A 20,034-nucleotide genomic window follows, 5' to 3' on the forward strand; every position below is an offset into this window, starting at 1 on the left:
TCTGGCTATCTCCTCCTTATAGGATAACAGCCCACGATTCCGAGCTCTCCGTGTATTCTTGCCTGTATGCCCTGCAACGTGGGTTCCTTTCTGCTCCCGGCCTGGTACGACTGTGCTGGTCCCTTCTGTTGTGGCAGAGCCTCCAGGCTTCCTAGGCCAAGGAATATACAGTCCCCTGCGGACTGGTTATCTGCTGTAGGATGTGGAATCCTCCCAGCCTCAGACACCAAAGTCTGGTAAATTGAGTTCTTTGTCTGCCAAGACAGGCTCACTTTGCCTCTTGTCTCTGGCTTGTGGCTCTCCTTCTGCCACACTTCCTCTTAGGGTGCAATACAGCTGTCCCTCTCTGCTCTGGACACTCAGTGCTGAGACAGGTCGTCCAGTTCTCCCTAACCCTGCCCCCAGTTCCAGCTTTTATAGGGGCAGCCTGCTCCCCCTACTGGCCTGAGACAGGAGGTATTGCATGCTAATGTTCCCCTGACTAGAGAACCTCCCCCTTGCTCTCAGACACAGCTTTATTATACTTGTGGCATCCATGCCAGGGTGACACATTCCCCCCTAGTAAAATTTAGTACTCCGGGACTAAACAATAAACAAAGACAATATGCATAACCATAAAACATTAACAGACAGACGACGCACAGCTTGAGTTCTTAAGGTCACAGTGTGGTCTGTGACCGGGTGTCCATACCACCAATACAACGGGGAGCCTTAACCAGGTGGGGGTCTGTCCTACCCCAAGTCCTTTACAGTCTTAGTTCATTCCTTGGTTAGGCTCCGAACGCAGTCCATACAAGTTCCCGGTTATAAAAAGTCCATAACCTTTGAGTCCTTACGGTAACTGCAAGAAGCTGAAACGCGCTATTAATAATCACGCAGGTAACTTGGCAAGCATTTCAACATTTGGTAACAGGGTTATTTACAATTAGTGCACCCTATATTCTCCAGCGAGCGGGTATCTGCCCCTTTGTGCTCCTGGTTGACCTACGTAGCCCACTGTCTGGTGGTGGACCGACCTGGCTTTCCCCACTAGCGTTAGGGGTACAGCTACCAGCTGGGTTTACAGGTAGGGCAGGCAGCTGTCTGCGGGTCCTTTGGCTTACCGCAGGCATGGCAGGCTCACTGTCAGCAGAGGGTTGACTCTCCTGGGCTGCTGGTACAGGCTCTTCTGCCTCTGGAACTGCTTGCTCCTCTTCACCTTCCGGCTCTGGTGCAGGTTGTTGCTGTGCCGGTTGCAGGAAATGCAGGACGGGTATCACTATGGCATCATTTATTCGAGTCCAGGACTGAGAGAACTCTCCGAGAACAGTGCTGATCATTTCTTCCTTGTCCTCTGCGGGTTCAAGGTCACTCTGATCCTCTTCTGCACTACGGAGTTGCTCGGGGCACCTTTTGAGGTGGTCTCTGGAGACGGTACTAGTGGTTTCTCCTCCGTCCTTGGTGATCACGCACACCTTCGGGTTGTCGTGATCAGACTGCAGTACGGTGTAGGGTTCCCTTTCCCACTGGTCGTCCAACTTATGTAGCCTTCTCTTTCGCTTCAGGACTTGCTCACCAGGTTCTAGGGGACCAGCAGGGGCGTGTTGGTTGAAGAGTCTTTCTTGCCTTTCTCTCACCTGGGCCAGGCACCTCTCCACACTCTCCTGTACCTTCTTGTACTGCTGTTGCCTTTCCGTATCCCAGTCCGCATCCGGGGAGGTGTCCTAAGGTGTCAGGACTCCCATCTCCAGGTCTACGGGCAGCTTACCTGGTCTGGCTCGCATCAGGTAAGCCGGGGTGCAGTTGGTAGCATTCACCGGGATATGATTGTATAAGTCTATCAGGTCCGGCAGTTTTTCTGGCCACAGGCTGCGTTCCTCCAGGGGCAACGTCTTCAGGAGATCAATGACTATATTGTTCATCTTCTCACACATCCCGTTGGTTTGTGGGTGGTAAGGCGTTGTCCGAATCTTCTTACAGCCATAGAGGTTGCAGAACTCTTGGAAGATTTCAGCCTCGAACGCTGGACCCTGGTCTGTCAGGAACAGTTCCGGATACCTGTGTGGACGGCAGAAGTATTGTTGGAAGGCTCTGGCCGCCGTTTGGGCTGTCAAGTCCTTTACCGGGACCACCACTAGAAAACGGGAATAGTGGTCCACGATTGTCAGGGCGTAGATGTATCCTGACCGGCTTGGAGCCAATTTGACGTGGTCCAGAGCTACCAGCTCAAGAGGCTGCGTGGTGACGATGGGCCTCAAGGGTGTCTTCTGGCTGGCATGGTCCTTCCTCCTTAGGTGACAAGGGCCACAGTCTCTGCACCACTTCTCTACAGCCCCTCTCATGCCGACCCAAAAGAACCTTCCTCTTAGCAGGAACTCCAGTTTCTTCCAACCGAAGTGCCCCGCTCTGTCATGGTAAGCCCCCAGGACCATAGCTGCATCCCGCCTTGGGACCACGACTTGCCAGGTCAGCTCGTGCGTCCGGTGGTTGACAATCCTTCTGCACAGCTTGCCTTCGTAGAGGAACAGCTTGTTCTTCTCTTTCCATAGCTGCTTGGCTTCCTCTGGAGCATCGGGATCCATGCGGGCATCTTCCTGGGTCAGCAGATCTTTCACTAGGTGGATGGCAGGGTCACTATCTTGGGTCTCGGCCCAGCTGTGGTGAGGTAGGGGATTGATCATCACGGTTGTTAGATCCTCGTCCTTCACGCGGTGGGAGTATTGAGCGGCCCCATACCGGTGAAACGCGGGCAGTTCTACATCCTCCAGCTCTTCTGGGTCTTCGTCACCTTCAGGTAAGTGAGGCTTTCTCGATAGAGCGTCAGCGTTGGCATTGGTTTTGCCTGCCCGGTACTTGATCACAAAGTCATAGTTGGAGAGACGGGCCATCCACCGCTGTTCCAGGGCACCCAGTCTCGCATTGTCCAGGTGTGTCAACGGGTTGTTGTCCGTGTACACGGTGAACTTTGCGTGAAGCGTTCCGTCACGGCCCACACCACGCCAAGAATTCTAGCTTGAAGGAGCTGTAATTCTCTGGGTTCCTCTCGGTGGGTCTCAGCTTCCGACTGGCGTATGCGATCACCCTTTCTCTGCACTGTTGGCTTTGGGACAGTACGGCTCCCAGTCCCACATTACTGGCGTCTGTGTGGAGAATAAAAGGCTGGCCATAGTCAGGGTAGGCCAGGATCTCATCCCCCGTGAGGGCCATCTTCAACTGGCGGAAGGACTCCTCTTCCGGTTTATCCCACTTGAAGGGTGGCTTTTGACTTCTGGACTTAGACTGTCCGATTAGGAGGTCCTGCATAGGAGCTGCCATCTTAGTGAACCTGGGGATGAACCTTCGGTAGTAGCCTACCAACCCGAGGAACTGTCTCACCTCTTTGATGTTCGAGGGGCTTGGTCAGCTCTTGATTGCCGTGACCTTGTCAGAGTCGGGGGCCTCTCCTTCCGCGCTTACCACGTGCCCTAGGTACTGGACCTTTGGTTTCAGCAGGTGACACTTCGATGGTTTCACCTTCAGGCCATAGCCTGCCAGGGCTTCGAACACCTCGGCCAGGTGCTTTAGATGGTCCTCGTAAGTCTTCGAATAGACGATCTCGTCGTCCAGGTAAAGGAGGACCGTCTCGAAGTTTCGGTGCCCTAGACAGCATTCCATCAGCTTCTGGAAGGTCCCTGGTGCGTTGCAGAGCCCGAAGGGCATACAGTTGAACTCACTCAGTCCCATCGGGGTGGTGAAGGCGGTCTTCTCCTTGTCAGCCTCTGCCACAGGAACCTGCCAGTACCCACTAGTAAGTTCCAAAGTAGAAAAGAAGTTAGCTGATTTTAGTGCGGCTAAAGACTCCTCTATTCTAGGCAGCGGATATGCGTCTTTGTGGGTGATACGGTTGATTTGTCTATAGTCCACGCACATTCTCATGGTGCCGTCTTTCTTTTTTACCAGAACCAGGGGGGCTGCCCAGGGGCTACAGCTATCTCTAATGACCCCAGCTTCTTTCAGTTCCCGCAGCATACCCTTGGCGTTCTGATAATGTGCAGGGGGTACAGGCCTGTGTCTCTCTTTTATTGGTGGGTGGCTCCCCGTGGGGATATGGTGTTCTATCCCTTTTACTCTGCCGAAGTCTAGCGGGTGCTTACTAAAAATTCTCTCGTACTCCTGGACCACCCGGTAGACTCCTTGTTTTTGGTGCAGGGGAGTGGAGTCAGCACCCACATGGAGTTTCTGGCACCAGTCCTCCTTTTGTTTCTGGGAGCCATTAACCTCCGCCTGAGGAGATGGAGGCAAGGGTTCCACGGCCCTGATAGCTTTGTGTTCGACAAAAAACAGTTTGGCAAGTGTAGCGTTCCTGGGTAAGTGTACCTCTCTCTCCCCAATGTTGAGAATGCGAACGGGCACCCTCCCATGGCGGACATCAACCACCCCCCTGGCTGTCAAAATGGTGGGCCTGCTGTCTGAGTACACGGGTTCTACCATGGCTTGGTAGTCTCTACCTCTCAACCCGATTGCAGTCCGACACCAGATCATCATTTCACTTTTGGGAGGCATGGAAATGGGGAATGGGTCACTCAGTCTAACGCTACCGATCTCACCACCAGACAGTTCTACCTGCTGCCGTCTCATCAGGGCTTTTATCTCCTTGTTGAGGACTCTCTGTTGGCTGGAACTAGCATTCGCCGCCACCTGTTGTAGAATTACAATTACCTCTGAAAGACAATTTTCAATCACGTTAGTGTAGCACCCCGAGGGCTCGGCTGCTACAGGGGTATTGCACCTCGACCCAGAGGTGTGATATTCCACTCCCGGGTAAGGATGGAGTGTGGACCAGGACTCGTTTAGCTGCATGCACCACACACACCCCATTTCCGAGGGACAGCTCAACGGTGCTCCCACAGAAGTGCAGGCACGATCGCTTCTGTCCCTGGCTGGAGTGGGGAAGGGGGGGAGGAAAACCCTGTGGTGTAGGAGCAGATAGGGGAGGGTTTCTGGGCATAGGTAGGAGCCCATTGGTTGCTAGTCACCTGGGCTCGGGTGCTAGAGGGAGGTATAAAAGGTGGGCACCATCTTAGGACAGTGTGAGTTCAGAGAGGAGTGCAGTCCGAGGAGGAGTGACAAGGAGCAGAGCTGCTGCATGGGCTCTGCTCCCCAGGCAGGCCTTGTCAGGAGGCCGGGGCCTGAGAGAGAGAGAGAGAAGAAGGAACAGAAAGGAAAGTAAGAAAGGAACAAGAACATCAAGAAAGGCCCAGAGACACGAGGACAGAGGGAACCCTAAGGACCCAGGAGATTGCGGGTGACGGGTTGGCAGAGCAGGGTACCGGAACCCAAATTGGTGGAGGCAACAAATTCCTCAGCCAAAGACCGGAGGTTGTGACCACATCTTGGTGCGACCCCTCACTACATCCACCAGGAAAGCATGCCATATAGGGTCAGGGAAACCGGAGATAGGTTTCGCCAATAGAAGGCCCGAGGAAGCTGGACAAAGGTGGGTCACTGGTGGGGACGGCCAGAGAAAGGAAAAGAAGGGAGCCCTGTGCCACGCTCTGGAATTGCCTGGGAGTTGGTCGAGTCCCCTGCCTGGTGGACGCAGCACGGCTTGGGCAGTCATCGCCTGCAGGATTGACACGAATAACAACTGTGAGTAAAGCATTGGAAACTGCAACCCCACGTCTCTGTGTTTCATTGCCGCACCGGCACCATTAGTACTGGGACGCTCACACCATCACTCCCATCATCCACACTAGCTGCCCTGAGGCAATACTTCTCCCGTGGGGAGTTATCCCATACTCGGCTGCGCAAACAACATCAGCCTCAGCGGTCTGCAGCGCAGCGGCGGTCCCCACTGACCGCAATCCACGGGTGGCGTAGTCGGACATTTGTTATTACACTAAGACTGCCACTGAATTGACCACCCTGGGCACGGACCGGGTCAGCGCCACGGAGACTACATCCCACCAGAGGCCCGGTTCCGGGTATCCCCTGCACAACACAGGCCCAGGGGGCGCGTCATTAGTACCCACAGTTATTTTAGGGTGACTCTCACGACGGTCAATGTAGGGTGCAATACAGCTGTCCCTCTCTGCTCTGGACACTTCTCAGTGCTGAGACAGGTCGTCCAGTTCTCCCTAACCCTGCCCTTAGTTCCAGCATTTATAGGGGCAGCCTGCTCCCCCTACTGGCCTGAGACAGGAGGTATTGCATGCTAATGTTCCCCTGACTAGAGAACCTCCCCCTTGCTCTCAGACACAGCTTTATTATACTTGTGGCATCCAGGCCAGGGTGACACACATACTCGGTCCCCAGCCACCACTATTTGTCCCGGTGTCGTTTCCGCCTTCCGCAAGCACGGGTCCTACAATATTACCCGTGCTCTCCCCAGTGCACTTACTGGGAAGGACCACCTACGCACAAACACGTGGTCAAGTGAGTGTGGCCAGGGACGGTATGGAGCCAGTCCACAGCTTTTTTTGCTGAGAGTTGTATTTCACCGCAGCCAAATTCTTTAGCCATATGGGAAACCATATCTACTCCAGCTGTCATTTCTCCCAGGAAGTCCTCTAAAGCTGCTTTCACTTGAAATGTGGCCTTTTAGGCTCATGGAGGCGGAAGCTTTTCTCAACGTCATGCCGGCGGCGCCCGGGTGTCCATACTCAGTCCCCAGCCACCACTATTTCTCCCGGTATTGCCTCCTCCTTCTACAATCACGGGTCCCTGAACATTACTGCTGGTACTTTTCTGTGGGAATCTGCTTGCCTCCTACCAGTCTGGAATATTTCCAGTGAACTTCGGTACGACGCCATGGTATTAGCACTGCCCCCAGTACCAATAGCGAAGCCATCCCCAATTTCCTTCTCAGGAATTTTATTTGGTAGACTGAGTGGTTGGCCAAATACATTAGTTTCTCACAAAGGAGCTGAAGATAGAGTGGCAGTAGGTGCAAGTTTCTCCAGCCTGTTAGATATCAGAGGGTGAAGAGCAGCACATTGGATCAGTAGTTATCACTGAAGCCTTGCAGCGCTGGGATCCTGGGTTCAAATCCCAGCAAATCCAAGCAAAGACAAATATGTTCTCCCTGTTTTTGCGTGGGTTTCCACCTCAGTAAAAAAGCAGCCATAGAGTGTCTGGGAACCTTCCCACACACTTTTCTTAGCCAGGACTGCTTCTCGGCAGGGTTGGACAGTCCCGCCAGAGAATCCTCTGGTGTGCCATGGCTTCTACATCAGGAGAGTTCATGATAGCGCTAACTTTGCAGCTGCTATGGGGCTCTTGAGCTAGGAAGAAAGGTGAGCCCTCAGAATCAAATCCTCTGGTGGGCACAATGTTTTTCAATCTGAAACAGCTTCTCGGTGGGAGTTGTATTTCACCACAGCCATATTCTTTAGCTCAGTGAAAGGACTGGCATAGAGGGAAATCGTATCTACTCCGGCTGTCATTTCTCCGTCACCAGGTTCCGCCCATTGTCACACACGACCATGCCTGGCTGTATGTTCAGCGGTGAGAGCCACAGATCAGGCTGCTGTGTTACAGCTTTCAACAACTCTGCAGCGCTGGGCGGTTTGTCACCTAAGCATTAAGCATGTTATCTTCAGCACAGCCTGTTGCCGCTTGGCCAAGGCAGTGGTGCAGTGCTTTCAGCTTGTGACTGATGTGGCCATTTTGGAGATGGAGGAGGAGGTGCAGGAGCTCGCAAGCAGTCGCGAAACGTGGGAATTTAGTAGTGTGGCCTGTGGGGCGTTGGCTGCGTATTTGTGCTTGCGTTCCAAGGACTGGGGTATGGACAACTGAATGCTGCTCTGGGACAAGGACGTGGACATGCTTCCTGATGCTGCTACTTGAGAGTGTGCAATGACACCACACTGCTTCTTCCTGCCTGTTGGGGTGACCTGCCTCCCTCCACCTGTGTGCTGCTCTCCTTGCTCTGAATGTCCTCCTGCCAGGTTGGGTCAGTTACTATATCATCCACCACCTCGTCTTCCACTTCTGCACCCTGGTCCTCCTCCTGACTTTCTGGCAATTGTGTCTCATCATCGTCCACCTCTTCTGACACTTTCCCACTGTCGCCTTCGTGTGACTGTGGCTGCTCAAATATTTGGGCATCGCTACATGCGATCTCCTCTGGCCTCGCTTCAAGTAGACCAGGCAAGAAGCCTGAATCTATAAATGGAAAAGTGAACAGCTCTTCAGGGTGTCCAAGTGTGGGATCAGTTGTCTCTGTTCACTCGGCATGGTGGGAGGAAGGAGGTTCAGGGTGAGGAATATGCGGTCCAGACTCACAGCTACTGAGACTTGACTGTGTAGAAGACAAGGTGGTGGTGGTGGTGGCTAAGTGACTGGAAGCATCTGCTATCCAACCAATAACCTTTTCACACTGCTCTGTGTTCAATAGTGGTGTTCTGCGGTCTCTATTAATTGGGACAGGAAGGTCGAGCGAGAAGATGTGGGTGTTTGTTGTGGCACAATTTCAGCTTGCCCACGGCCTCAGCCTCTGCATGCACCATTACCATCACGTCCAGTTCCCCGTCCCATGCCACGTGCTTTGCCCATTTCAAATGGAGGACAATATCTTCCACGCTCACTACAAATGGCTGAATTTGGAGCGAACTTATATGTGATCCGTGTTATGGACAAACCACAGTTTTAAATGCCTGGCCTGTAGGTAACTATTTTGAACAGCAAACTGGTGTCATTAGCTTCACTAACACACTGAAACAAATTTTTAATGGAGGCCAGAAATGGCAGTATTTTCAGTGCAATTATATGTGATCAGTGTGACGGACAAACCACAGTTTTAAATAGCTGGATTTTTAGAGCTGTAATATGGAAAGGACCTGGCTGTATTCTGCAGTGCCAACAAGCAAATGGAAAACTGTGTTCTCTGGATTGCTTTTTAAGCAAATAATGAGGATTAAGATCCAAAAAAAATTATTCCTGGCCCCTGTGACCTGGGCCTATTTCTAGAAATATCTAACAACAGCAGCAGCAGACAAAACTGGAATGGAGCCTCTTGTCCTATGTGCACTGCAGTCTGCTATATACCTTGCCTGCCTGCCTATATATACTGCCTGCGTAATATCTCTTCAGATGGATTAGTCCTCAGAAGGACTGTTTGTTGAGATGGATATGTGTGTTACGGGTCCGGGTGGTGGGACCTCTGTGCCGAGGTGCAAGGAGGGACCCAGAGGGGGAAGGACTAAGTATCAACTCAAACCGACCCTGGTCGGATGGCGGCTAACGACTCCGTGACCAGGGAGGATCCGGGCAGAGGGACCAGGTGCTACTCTGGGGACGACCTTGTAAGAGAGCAGGTGGCTCCCACGGGTCAGATAGCTGGGACTGACCGGTATAACGGATGGACACGGCAAGCAGGCAGAAGTCTCTGGTTATCTGACAGTTGGTCACGGTACGTGACTGCAGAGTGAGTAGTAGTCTCTAGGTTTACCAGGCAGGTGGTCACAGCAAGTGACGGCAGCGTCTTCAGGCAGGCTGGCAGGAAACAGGCGGGTGCTCCCAGGTGAGCGGGCAGACAGACAAGGCAGGTGACAAGCAGGTAACAGGTGGGCGCTCCCAGGTGAGTGGGCTGACGGACACAGAAGGTAACAGGCGGGCGCTCCCAGATGAGCGGACTGACAGCCAAGGCAGGTAACAGGCAGGTAACAGGTGGGCGCTCCCAGGTGAGCGGGCTGACCGACACAGCAAGTAACAGGCGGGTGCTCCCAGGTGAGCGGACTGACAGCCAAGGCAGGTAACAGGCAGGTAACAGGTGAGCGCTCCAGGTGAGCAGGCTGGCAGGCTCAGTAGGTAATGGGCAGAAAACAGGCTGGCAGGCAGGACGAGGAGTCAGGCTAGCAGCGGGACCTGAGGGCTGAAGCAGAGATAAGAAACTGTGCAACAACTTTGCTCGGGCACCTCCATTTTGGAGGAGGTGCCTTATATATGGGAGGTCCTCCGGCAATAGGCCGGGGACTCCTTAGGACTGCGCGCGCGGTCCCTTTAAGAGAGGGCAGCAGCGGGGAGAGAAGCGCTGGAGGACGCCGCGCTAGAAGCGGGAAGGTGAGAGGGACGCCGTCTCTGCCTAGCAAGGGGCAGAGACGCCGATGCTACAATGTGTCTCTAATATAGTTTGGTACACCTACACTTACTAGAAACAAGCAAATCTCTCCCTAGCTCAGCAGCACCTCTCCCTACACTGTCTGATTCCGGAGTGACTGTGACGAGCATGGCGGCACCAGGTCTGATATAGACCTGATGACGCTGTGCAGCCAGCCAATCACTGTAATGCCACAAACAACATGGTTGCGGCATTACAGTGAGTGTCAGGCAATCCCTGCATGTTCATTGGCTCTGTAAAGAGCGCAAACATGAAGGGAAGAGACCCGAGCTCCTGCCGAGCAACCCCGGAAATCCTTGCTGAGCGCCGAGCATCTCGAGCAGTGAGTTGCTCGGGCGAGCACCGAGCAGTAGTGAGCATGCTCGCTCATCACTAATAATAAACAATTTTTTATTTCAGGTTTTTTAGTCAATGCGTTTCAAAGTTATTCCAGATTTCTTACTCAGGACACAAACTGTATAGAACGCGGATAAACCACATTTGGCTCCTTTTTTTTTCTCTGCCCTAAGACTGACATACGAAACACCAGTCTTAATGAATCTGTCCCATAGCATTTACTTTACTATTGTACAGTGAAATAAATATACAGTGTATTTACAAATAGAAATATAGGATATTTCTCAGTTATAAAGTTTTTTCATGGGAATCAACGATCTAAATCTCTTATAGCTATAAAGAAATAATTATGTGCATACTTATTTCCCTATAAGCATCAGAAGTTCAAATTATCTGGTAACTCATTGTATCTTAGCCCAATTTCTAAAGCCAACTTTAGTCTGCTCACTAGTTGGTAACAAATGACGTTCTGGTTCTACAATAATGATGAAAAAAACCAAGCAAACAAAAAAAACAACAAAAACTAAATACAAAAACCGCTGTTCCTCTGCACCTCTATCAGTGTCCCCTACTGTTCTTCTTTGCTACCCCTTCTGGTGGGGTACCCAACATGATCTCTGTAGCCAAATAGTGGCCACTAATAATCTGCATACATGACGTTTCGTCCAAACCAGAGGAGAGGGCTAAGACTTTTTCTTAGTCCTGCAGGTGAATATCTGTTTTTTATTTTAGTACCATGTGCCTATGTTGTGGTGACAAACACTTTAATCCTACATTGGAATCAATTCCTAATGTATTAGCGCAGAAAAAGATCAAAAAGAAAAGTCCCAAATAGTTGACAAATGCACACGACAATTATGCTGACAATCCCACAAAGTGGTCAATTAGCTATTTAGTACATCAAGAATACCAGGTGAAAACTACTATTCAAAATCCACTCTTACTAATAAGTTTGCTTTATATTTGCCCATTCAGCTGTTGACTGTGGCCAGCCTCCTGCTCTTCCCAACACTGAAATGGTTCTGGCTGGAGCCACAACATTCGGAGCCCAAGTGACTTACATGTGTATATCTGGTTTCCTTGAAGAAGGCCACAACACATCAGTCTGCACCTCTAATGGAACATGGGAAGGCGTCTCTTTGGCTTGTACAGGTAATGTTATGATATACATCTTGTTGACTGAAGAAATAAATATAATTTTTGTTTACCTAGGCAAAGCAATACAAACTGTCCTACTTTATCATTGCCAAACCATTTTAAGAGGATTGGTCACAGAGGGTCAATGTTTCTGGGAACAAAAAAGCAGACATGGATTCTTATAGCCTAAACTGCATAATAAAATGCAGAAAAAATGCTATTTTTGAAATGAAAAAGAAGAAAAAAAAACCACAGAGAAATATACACTCTGTGTATGAATCTTGCCTAACACTGCATATATGTAAATCTATTAGTCCTATTTTACAGCTTACATTTGGCTCTAAAAATCTGCCAAATAGCAGTAGGTCGGGGGACGCAGTACAATTCCACTGGCAAACATTAGATGTGATGTCTAACACTGTTCTCATGTCGTGTGACACAGTAGTCCCTGCTTACACCAACCAATCTTCAAAGACCAGAACTTATCGGTTTACTCTATGACAATATTTCAACCCAAGTTTGGAACTCCTTCCAATAGCTATAAATTCATGTTGTATGTCTAATATCTTACCTATAGAAACCTATATGTTATACCTCAGTGAACCTCTGATGTTTCTATGAAGGCTGATGGAGGTAAAATTGTGGCATACTTTATTACATATTGTATTATACTAGAATAGTTCTGGGCGATCTACTAAGCAAGCTGAAAACACCAGAATTGTGGCTCAATTTGTCTAAAAAAACTGGGGTACATGGATTATGGCAGATTATGTGGCTGATTTGGCAAAGTGTTCACCCTAGTTTTCTGGCATTAAACACTTTGAAAAGTTGCAAAATTTTTGAGCAATGCAGAGTTGCACAAAAGTAGCAACATTTGGCTTTTTAACACCAGATTTGGCCAGCTCTGCCAAAATGAACAGAGCTGGAGTGGCATCCAATTTATTAAAACTGATGCCATTTCTTACCCTAGAAATGATACTCTAGTCCTTGCCTTGATAGGAGTATAATTTCTGGCGAGGCACATGAAGACACATGCCACAACAAAGATACACCAAATTCATTAATTGGCGAGTGCCTCTTAATGTATTTGGTGCATCAACCCTTCATTAAAACTAGCATGCAAAAACCCAGTCTTAATGAATTCACCCCTATGTGTTTTAAACATTGTTTTGGATCTCAAAAGACTGATAGAAAGTGTGTAAAAAAGTGACAGTGGATTAAAATGTACCAAACTGTGCTAAAAATATGCAAAATGTTGTCCTAAAATATTTGTCTAAAGTAAGCCAACCAAGTGGTGATGTAAGGGAAATTGTCTAATGTGTGGCAAGACCTAGCAGAAGAGGTCTTAACATGCCCATTTCAGTAAATACGCAATTTCCCCATGAAATAATTCTGGAGTATCCTTTCTGAGAACGTTGCATCATAATAAAAAATATTGACATCTACAGTGGGTACGGAAAGTATTCAGATCCCATAAAATTTTTCATTCTTTGTTTCATTGCAGCTATTTGGTAAATTCTAAAAAGTTCATTTTTTCTCAATAAAGTACACTCTGCACCCCATCTTGACTGAAAAAAACAGAAATGTATACATTTTTGCAAATTTATTAAAAAAGAAAAACTGAAATATCACATGGTCATAAGTATTCAAACCCTTTGCTCGGACACTCATATTTAAGTCACATGCTGTCCATTTCCTTGTGATCCTCCTTGAGATGGTTCTTCTCCTTCATTCAAGTCCAGCTGTGTTTAATTCAACTGATAGGACTTGATTTGGAAAGGCACACACCTGTCTGTATAAGACCTCACAGCTCACAGTGCATGTCAGACCAAATGAGAATCATGAGCTGAAAGGAACTGCCCAAGGAGCTCAGAGACCGAATTGTGGCAAGGCACAGATCTGGCCAAGCTTACAAAAGAATTTCTGCATTACTCAAGGTTCCTAAGAGCACAGTGGCCTCCATAATCCTTAAATGGAAGAAGTTTGGGACCACCAGAAGTCTTCCTAGACCTGGCCGTCTAGCCAAACTGCGCAGTCGTGAAAGAAGAGCCTTGGTGAGAGAGGTAAAGAAGAACCCCAAAATCACTGAGGCTGAGCTCCAGAGATGCTGTAGGGAGATGAGAAAAAGTCCCACAAAGTCAACTATTACTGCAGCCCTTCACCAGTCTGGCCTTTATGGCAGAGTGGCCCTACGGAAGCCTCTCCTCAGTGCAAGACATATGAAAGCCCGCATAGTGTTTGCTCAAAAACACATGAAAGACTCCCAGACTATGAGAAATAAGATTCTCGGGTTTGATGAGATGAAGATAGAATTATCACCAAAAAGTTCTAAGCGGTATGTGTGGAGAAAACCAGCCATTGCTCATCACCTGGCCAATACAATCCCAACAGTGAAACATGGTGGTGGCAGCATCATGCTATGGGGGTGTTTTTCAGTTGCAGGGACAGGACAACTGGTTGCAATTGAAGGAAACATGAATGCGGCCAAGTACAGGGATATCCTGGATGAAAATCTCTTCCAGAGTGCTCTGGACCTCAGACTTGGCCGAAGGTTCACCTTCCAACAAGACAATGACCCTAAGGACACATCTAAAATAACAAAGGAGTGGCTTCAGAACAACTCTGTGATCATTCTTGACTGGCCCAGCCAGAGCCCTGACCTAAACCCAATTGAGCATGTCTGGAGAGACATGAAAATGGCAGTCCACCAACGTTCACCATCCAAGTGAAAAACTTGTTGCCTCATTTCCAAGAAGACTCATGGCTGTACTAGCTCAAAAGGGTGCTTCTACTCAATACTGAGCAAAGGGTCTGAATACTTATGACCATGTGATATTTCAGTTTTTCTTTTTTAATAAATTTGCAAAAATGTCTACATTTTTGTTTTTTTTTTCAATCAAGCAGAGTGTACTTTAATGAAAAAAAAATGAACTTTTTAGAATTTACCAAATGGCTGCAATGAAACAAAGAGTGAAAAATTTAAAGGGGTCTAAATACTTTCCATACCCACTGTAGGTGTTACCAGTTAAGGGTGTGACCCCATCTGTCCAAACAGTGCTGGCAGCAAACAGTGCTGGCAGTGCCAGCCTTTGCAGGGACATACTACTCATACAAAGGGAATGGTTATGCCCAGTACTGAATTTTTTCATAAAGAGCTATTGAGCAAATGTCTGACAGCTACCGCATATGTTTAACTCTAAGACAACGGCCCCACTATCAGTATTTAGTCAGTATTCGGTCAGTATTTTTTCTCAGGAGTGGGAGACAAAAGCAGGTGAGGAACAATCAGAGAAAAGGTATAATAGAAACAAGTCACCAATTCTGCATTTATCACCCACTCCTGGTACTGATAGTTATGGTTAACTTTCAGGAAATCCGGGATTATAATGTTGTGGCTTCTTATCTATTTTGTCTTTCCAGCTATAGACTGTGGTCCACCAGTGGCCATGCTAAACACTATAGTTCACACATTTACTGGCACCACATTTGGGAGCATTGTGACATTCATGTGTGCAACAGGATTTATTGCAATAAATGGTTATAATTTATCAATATGCAACCATGCTGGAAGCTGGGAAGGAGCTAATCTTGACTGCAGAGGTAAGACTGACAAAAGGCTGATAATTTTTTATGATGACCTATATATAACAAAGTGGTTGTAAATATGGGACAATAAAAAATAATAAAATGCCAAGCTATGATAAGATATATTGATTTTGTGCTGCTAGAAGAAAGCCTCAGGGTATGTTCATACTTGCCATTTCTGCACCAAAACCCTTTCCTCTTGGCAGGAAAAACGGTAAGTACAAAATGCATAATTTATTGCGTTTTACATGGTTTTTTTTTCAACTGCGTTTTACATGAGTTTTTATAGGCGTTTTTCAGATATACATACTGTATGTTAATAAAATAGTTAAAAAAGTTATGATGCAAGTTTATATTGCCAAACACGAATATGCTTAACCACTTCGCACCAGAGCCTGTTTTTGCCTTCGTGACCGGGCCAATTTTTTCAATTCTGACCACTGTCACTTTATGAGGTAATTACTCTGGAACACTTCAACGGATTCCCCTGATTCTGAGACTGTTTTTTCATGACATATTGTACTTCATGATAGTGGTAAAATTTCTTCGATATCACTTGCGTTTATTTGTGAAAAAATTGGAAATTTGGCGAAAATTTTGAAAATTTTGCAATTTTCAAACTTTGAATTTTCATGCCCTTAAATCAGAGAGATATGTCACTCAAAATAGTTAATAAATAGCATTTCCCACATGTCTACTTCACATCAGCACAATTTTGGAACCAAAATTTTTTTTTTGTTAGGAAGCTATAAGGGTTAAAAGTTGACCAGCGATTTCTCATTTTTACAACAAAATTTACAAAAACATTTTTTTAGGGACCACATCTTATTTGAAGTGACTTTGAGAGGTCTTTATGACAGAAAATACCCAAAAGTGATACCATTCTAAAAACTGCACCCCTCAAGGTGCTCAAACCACATTCAAGAAGTTTATTAACCCTTCAGGTGTTTCACGGGAATTTTTGGAATGTGGAAGAAAGCAATGAACATTTAACTTTTTTTCACAAAACTGCTACTTTAGCCTCAAATTTTTAATTTTCACAAGGGCAGCCAGAAAAAATGGACCCCAAAATGTGTTTTGCAATTTCTTCTGAGCACGTTGATACCCCATATGTGGTGCAAAACCACTGTTTGGGCGCACGGCATGGCTTGGAAGGTAAGGAGCGCCATTTGACTTTTGGAATGGAAATTTGGCTGGAATCGATAGCGGACGCCATGTTGCATTTGGAGAGCCCCTGAGGTGCCTAAACAGAGGAAACCCCCAACAAGTGATCCCATTTTGGAAACTAGACCCCTCAAGGAACTTATCTAGATGTGTGGTGAGCACATTGAACCCCCAGGGGCTTCACAGAATTTTATAATGTTGAAGTGTGAAAATAAAAAAACACATTTTTAACACAAAACTGCTACTTTAGCCTCAAATTTTTAATTTCCACAAGGGCAGCCAGAAAAAATGGACCCCAAAATGTGTTGTGCAATTTATCCTGAGCACGCTGATACCCCATATGTGGTGCAAAACCACTGTTTGGGCGCACGGCATGGCTTGGAAGGTAAGGAGCGCCATTTGACTTTTGGAATGGAAATTTGGCTGGAATCGATAGCGGGCGCCTTGTTGCATTTGGAGAGCCCCTGAGGTGCCTAAACAGAGGAAACCCCCAACAAGTGACCCCATTTTGGAAACTAGACCCCTCAAGGAACTTATCTAGATGTGTGGTGAGCACCTTGAACCCCCAGGGGCTTCACAGAATTTTATAATGTTGAAGTGTGAAAATAAAAAAACACATTGTTAACACAAAACTGCTACTTTAGCCTCAAATTTTTAATTTTCACAAGGGCAGCCAGAAAAAATGGACCCCAAAATGTGTTGTGCAATTTCTCCTGAGCACGCTGATACCCCATATGTGGTGCAAAACCACTGTTTGGGCGCACGGCATGGCTCGGAAGGTAAGGAGCGCCATTTGACTTTTGGAATGGAAATTTGGCTGGAATCGATAGCGGACGCCATGTTGCATTTGGAGAGCCCCTGAAGTGCCTAAACAGAGGAAACCTCCAACAAGTGACCGAATTTTACAATCTACTCCTCTGTATAAATTAATCTAGTGGTGGGAAAATAAGTAGATAGGTAAATGGTCACTAAACTCATAGATGAATTCCCAGAGAGGTGTCATTTCCAAAATGGGGTCACTTCAGGGGGGATTCTGCTGTTCTGGCACTTTTCAGAGGCGCTAAGTACCAGAACTAAAGAATCCCCCCTGAAGTGACCCCATTTTGAAAATGACACCCCTCTGGGAATTCATCTATGGGTGTAGTGACCATTTTAACTCAATGGATGATTTCCAGAAACAAGCACGCAATGGAAGGTTTAGATTCTATAGAACCCCCCCCACCCCTGGAAATTAAGTGAGCTCTACTCGACTGTGTCATTCACTAAATGAACCAAATGTTTGAATGACATAATGAGATACATTTTTACAGTTTAAAAACGTGGTTCTGTTTTGAAGATTTTAAAGCAGTCAGTGACGCATAAGGCTGGCAATGATGGGCATTATGGGCAATAGTAGCGGGTATCACGCCTCATTCCTCTCTTAGTACATACACGACATCTTTTCTCGGGGTTCCTTCTCGTTTCCATTGCTGGAATAAGTGCAATAAAATGTCGCTCAGTGAGTCTTTTCACATCCTCAGATTCTAATGGATGAGCAGGGCTAACACTTTGAAAAACAAGATTTTCAATTACCTTTTCTTGATAATCAAGAAAAGGATCTGAATTTCCTGCTTTTTTTGTACAACACAAAAGAATTGTATGTGGCCACCTGAAACAAATAAATAACCAACTTTTTATACCAGGTATAGGACTTTCTTGATACCTGGTATGGCTGTAGAACCTGGTCTGCAAGGTCCACACCCCCCATGTGTTTGTTGTAGTCAATGACTGACACAGGTTTTTGCTTCGGAGTGGTGGATCCTAGTTCTACAGTGGCCCTTGTGGCATCTGTGTGGATCGAGCTGAGGACAAAAATATCCCTCTTATCCCTATATTTCAGGGCAAGCAGCTCTCCATTGCGTACAGCCCCTGACTGCCCCTTTTGGAACTTTTGGTTGACCAATGGTTGTGGAAACCCCTGACGGTTTTTACGAATGGTCCCACAAGCTCCGATGTTGTGTTCAACCAGACTTTTAAATAGGGGTATGCTGGTGTAATAATTGTCCACATATAGATTGTAGCCTTTTTGAAAAAATGGACTTATCAGCTCCCAAACAATTTTTCCAGATGTCCCCATATAAGTAGGGCATCCTGGTGGGTTTAGTTGGCTATCTTTCCCCTCATATATGCGAAAAGCGGATGTCTATCCGGTTGAACTTTCGCACATTTTATAGATCTTTATTCCAAACCTTGCCCTTTCAGATGGGATAAATTGCTTGAGGTGCAGTCTTCCTTTGAATTTTACAAGGGACTCATCTATAGAAATATTTTGTGTTGGGGTGTAGAGCCTTAAGAATTTTTCTGACAAATTTTCAATGATGGGTCTAATTTTATATAACCTGTCATGTTCTGGGGCATTTCTGGGCAGGCATTGACTATTGTCGTTAAAATGCCAAAACCGCATGAGCATTTCATAACGGGTCCTAGTAAGAACGACTGAAAACATAGGGGTGGCTTGAACAGGGTGGTTGGACCAGTAGGATCGAATGCTCGGTTTTTTAACAAGCCCCATGGCTAATGTAAGTCCTAAAATTTTTTTTATTTCCGGGACATTAGTTGGTGTCCATAAATTTGCCCTAGCATAGTAACATCGGGGATTCTGGCTTATGAATTGGGATGTGTATAAATTTGTTTGCATGACAATATGCTCTAGCAAGCTATCTGTAAAAAACAAATTAAAAAAATGAATTGGTCCAAAATCTTCCACCTCCACAATAATACCAGGAATGACGTTGAAATCAGGGCTGAATGGAGCAGCCGAATCCGAAGCCCCCCATCTGGGAAATGCTAGATCATGTGACAAAGCCCCTTGTACACTGGCATGCGCCAATTCACTAGTAGCAGGGACAGCGCTTGTACTGGGCAGTGTTCCCTGATTTGGAGACGTTTCTCTAGTAGCGCTATTTGCCCCTATTGTTGTACTGGTCCTTGGGCTTGAGGATGGACCAGAATCACTGCTCATTTCTGAGCTCTCAGTGTCACCACTAGAGATGAGCGTTGTTCTACTCGAACTGTTCGCCAATCTCAAATTCGAGCTGTTTTGGGCGGTGTTCGAGCCGTTCGGCGAACACGAACAATTTGAGAAAAATTCGGCTGTTCGAGGTTATGTTCGATAACTGTTCGTGCACCAAAATCATAACTGGATTTTTTCTCAGTAATGATGAAAATTAATGTTAATACGCAGTTTGAGTGTACAGCGGGGTGGGGGGAGGGGCAGGGGATGGATCTCTGCAGGAACAATGAAGATCTCCATTTTTTTTTCTCTTTCCCGCATTTGCAGTGGGGAGGTGCAATCTGTCAGCCTATCAGCAGCGCACACACGGAGCGAAGTGCTTTTTTTCACACAAGCAAGGGCATGTGTCATTGGCAGTGTATGTCACATGTCCTTGCCCTATAAGACCAAGCCATTTTCCCCGTCGCCACCATTTTCTCACTGCTGCAGCTGCGTGTTAGACGGCACCGCTGTTGCTGTGTGCGCTATACCTTGTTAATTTCAAGCCAATTTTCGCACAAATCTACAGATAGCTTGGGAGTAGGGAATAGTTGTGATTGCAGTCCTTTTAAGGACTAGGTTACAGCATTTCCTACGACTTTTATCAGGGAGGTCTGTGCTCTTAAATAGATAGGTTGTGGGAGTAAAGACTAATTGTAATTGGAGTCCTTTTCAGGACTAGGTTACATCAGTTCCTATCAGT

The 20,034-nt window shown here is 47.0% G+C and overlaps 1 protein-coding gene across 1 annotated transcript in view; it reads left to right on the forward strand.

Moving 5' to 3' along the window:
- The window catches only part of SUSD1 (sushi domain containing 1), a 644,959-nt gene that overhangs the window by 185,109 nt on the left and 439,816 nt on the right, over nt 1–20,034 (forward strand). The window contains exons 7-8 of the mRNA XM_073663765.1: nt 11,390–11,566; nt 14,972–15,151. Of these exons, the coding sequence (XP_073519866.1) occupies nt 11,390–11,566; nt 14,972–15,151 (357 nt within the window). The remainder of the gene's footprint in view (nt 1–11,389; nt 11,567–14,971; nt 15,152–20,034) is intronic.

Source organism: Phyllobates terribilis, unplaced genomic scaffold (assembly GCF_046119375.1).
Source record: "Phyllobates terribilis strain yellow unplaced genomic scaffold, ASM4611937v1 Scaffold_1__5_contigs__length_1240528914, whole genome shotgun sequence".
Classification (NCBI taxonomy): Eukaryota; Metazoa; Chordata; class Amphibia; order Anura; family Dendrobatidae; genus Phyllobates; species Phyllobates terribilis.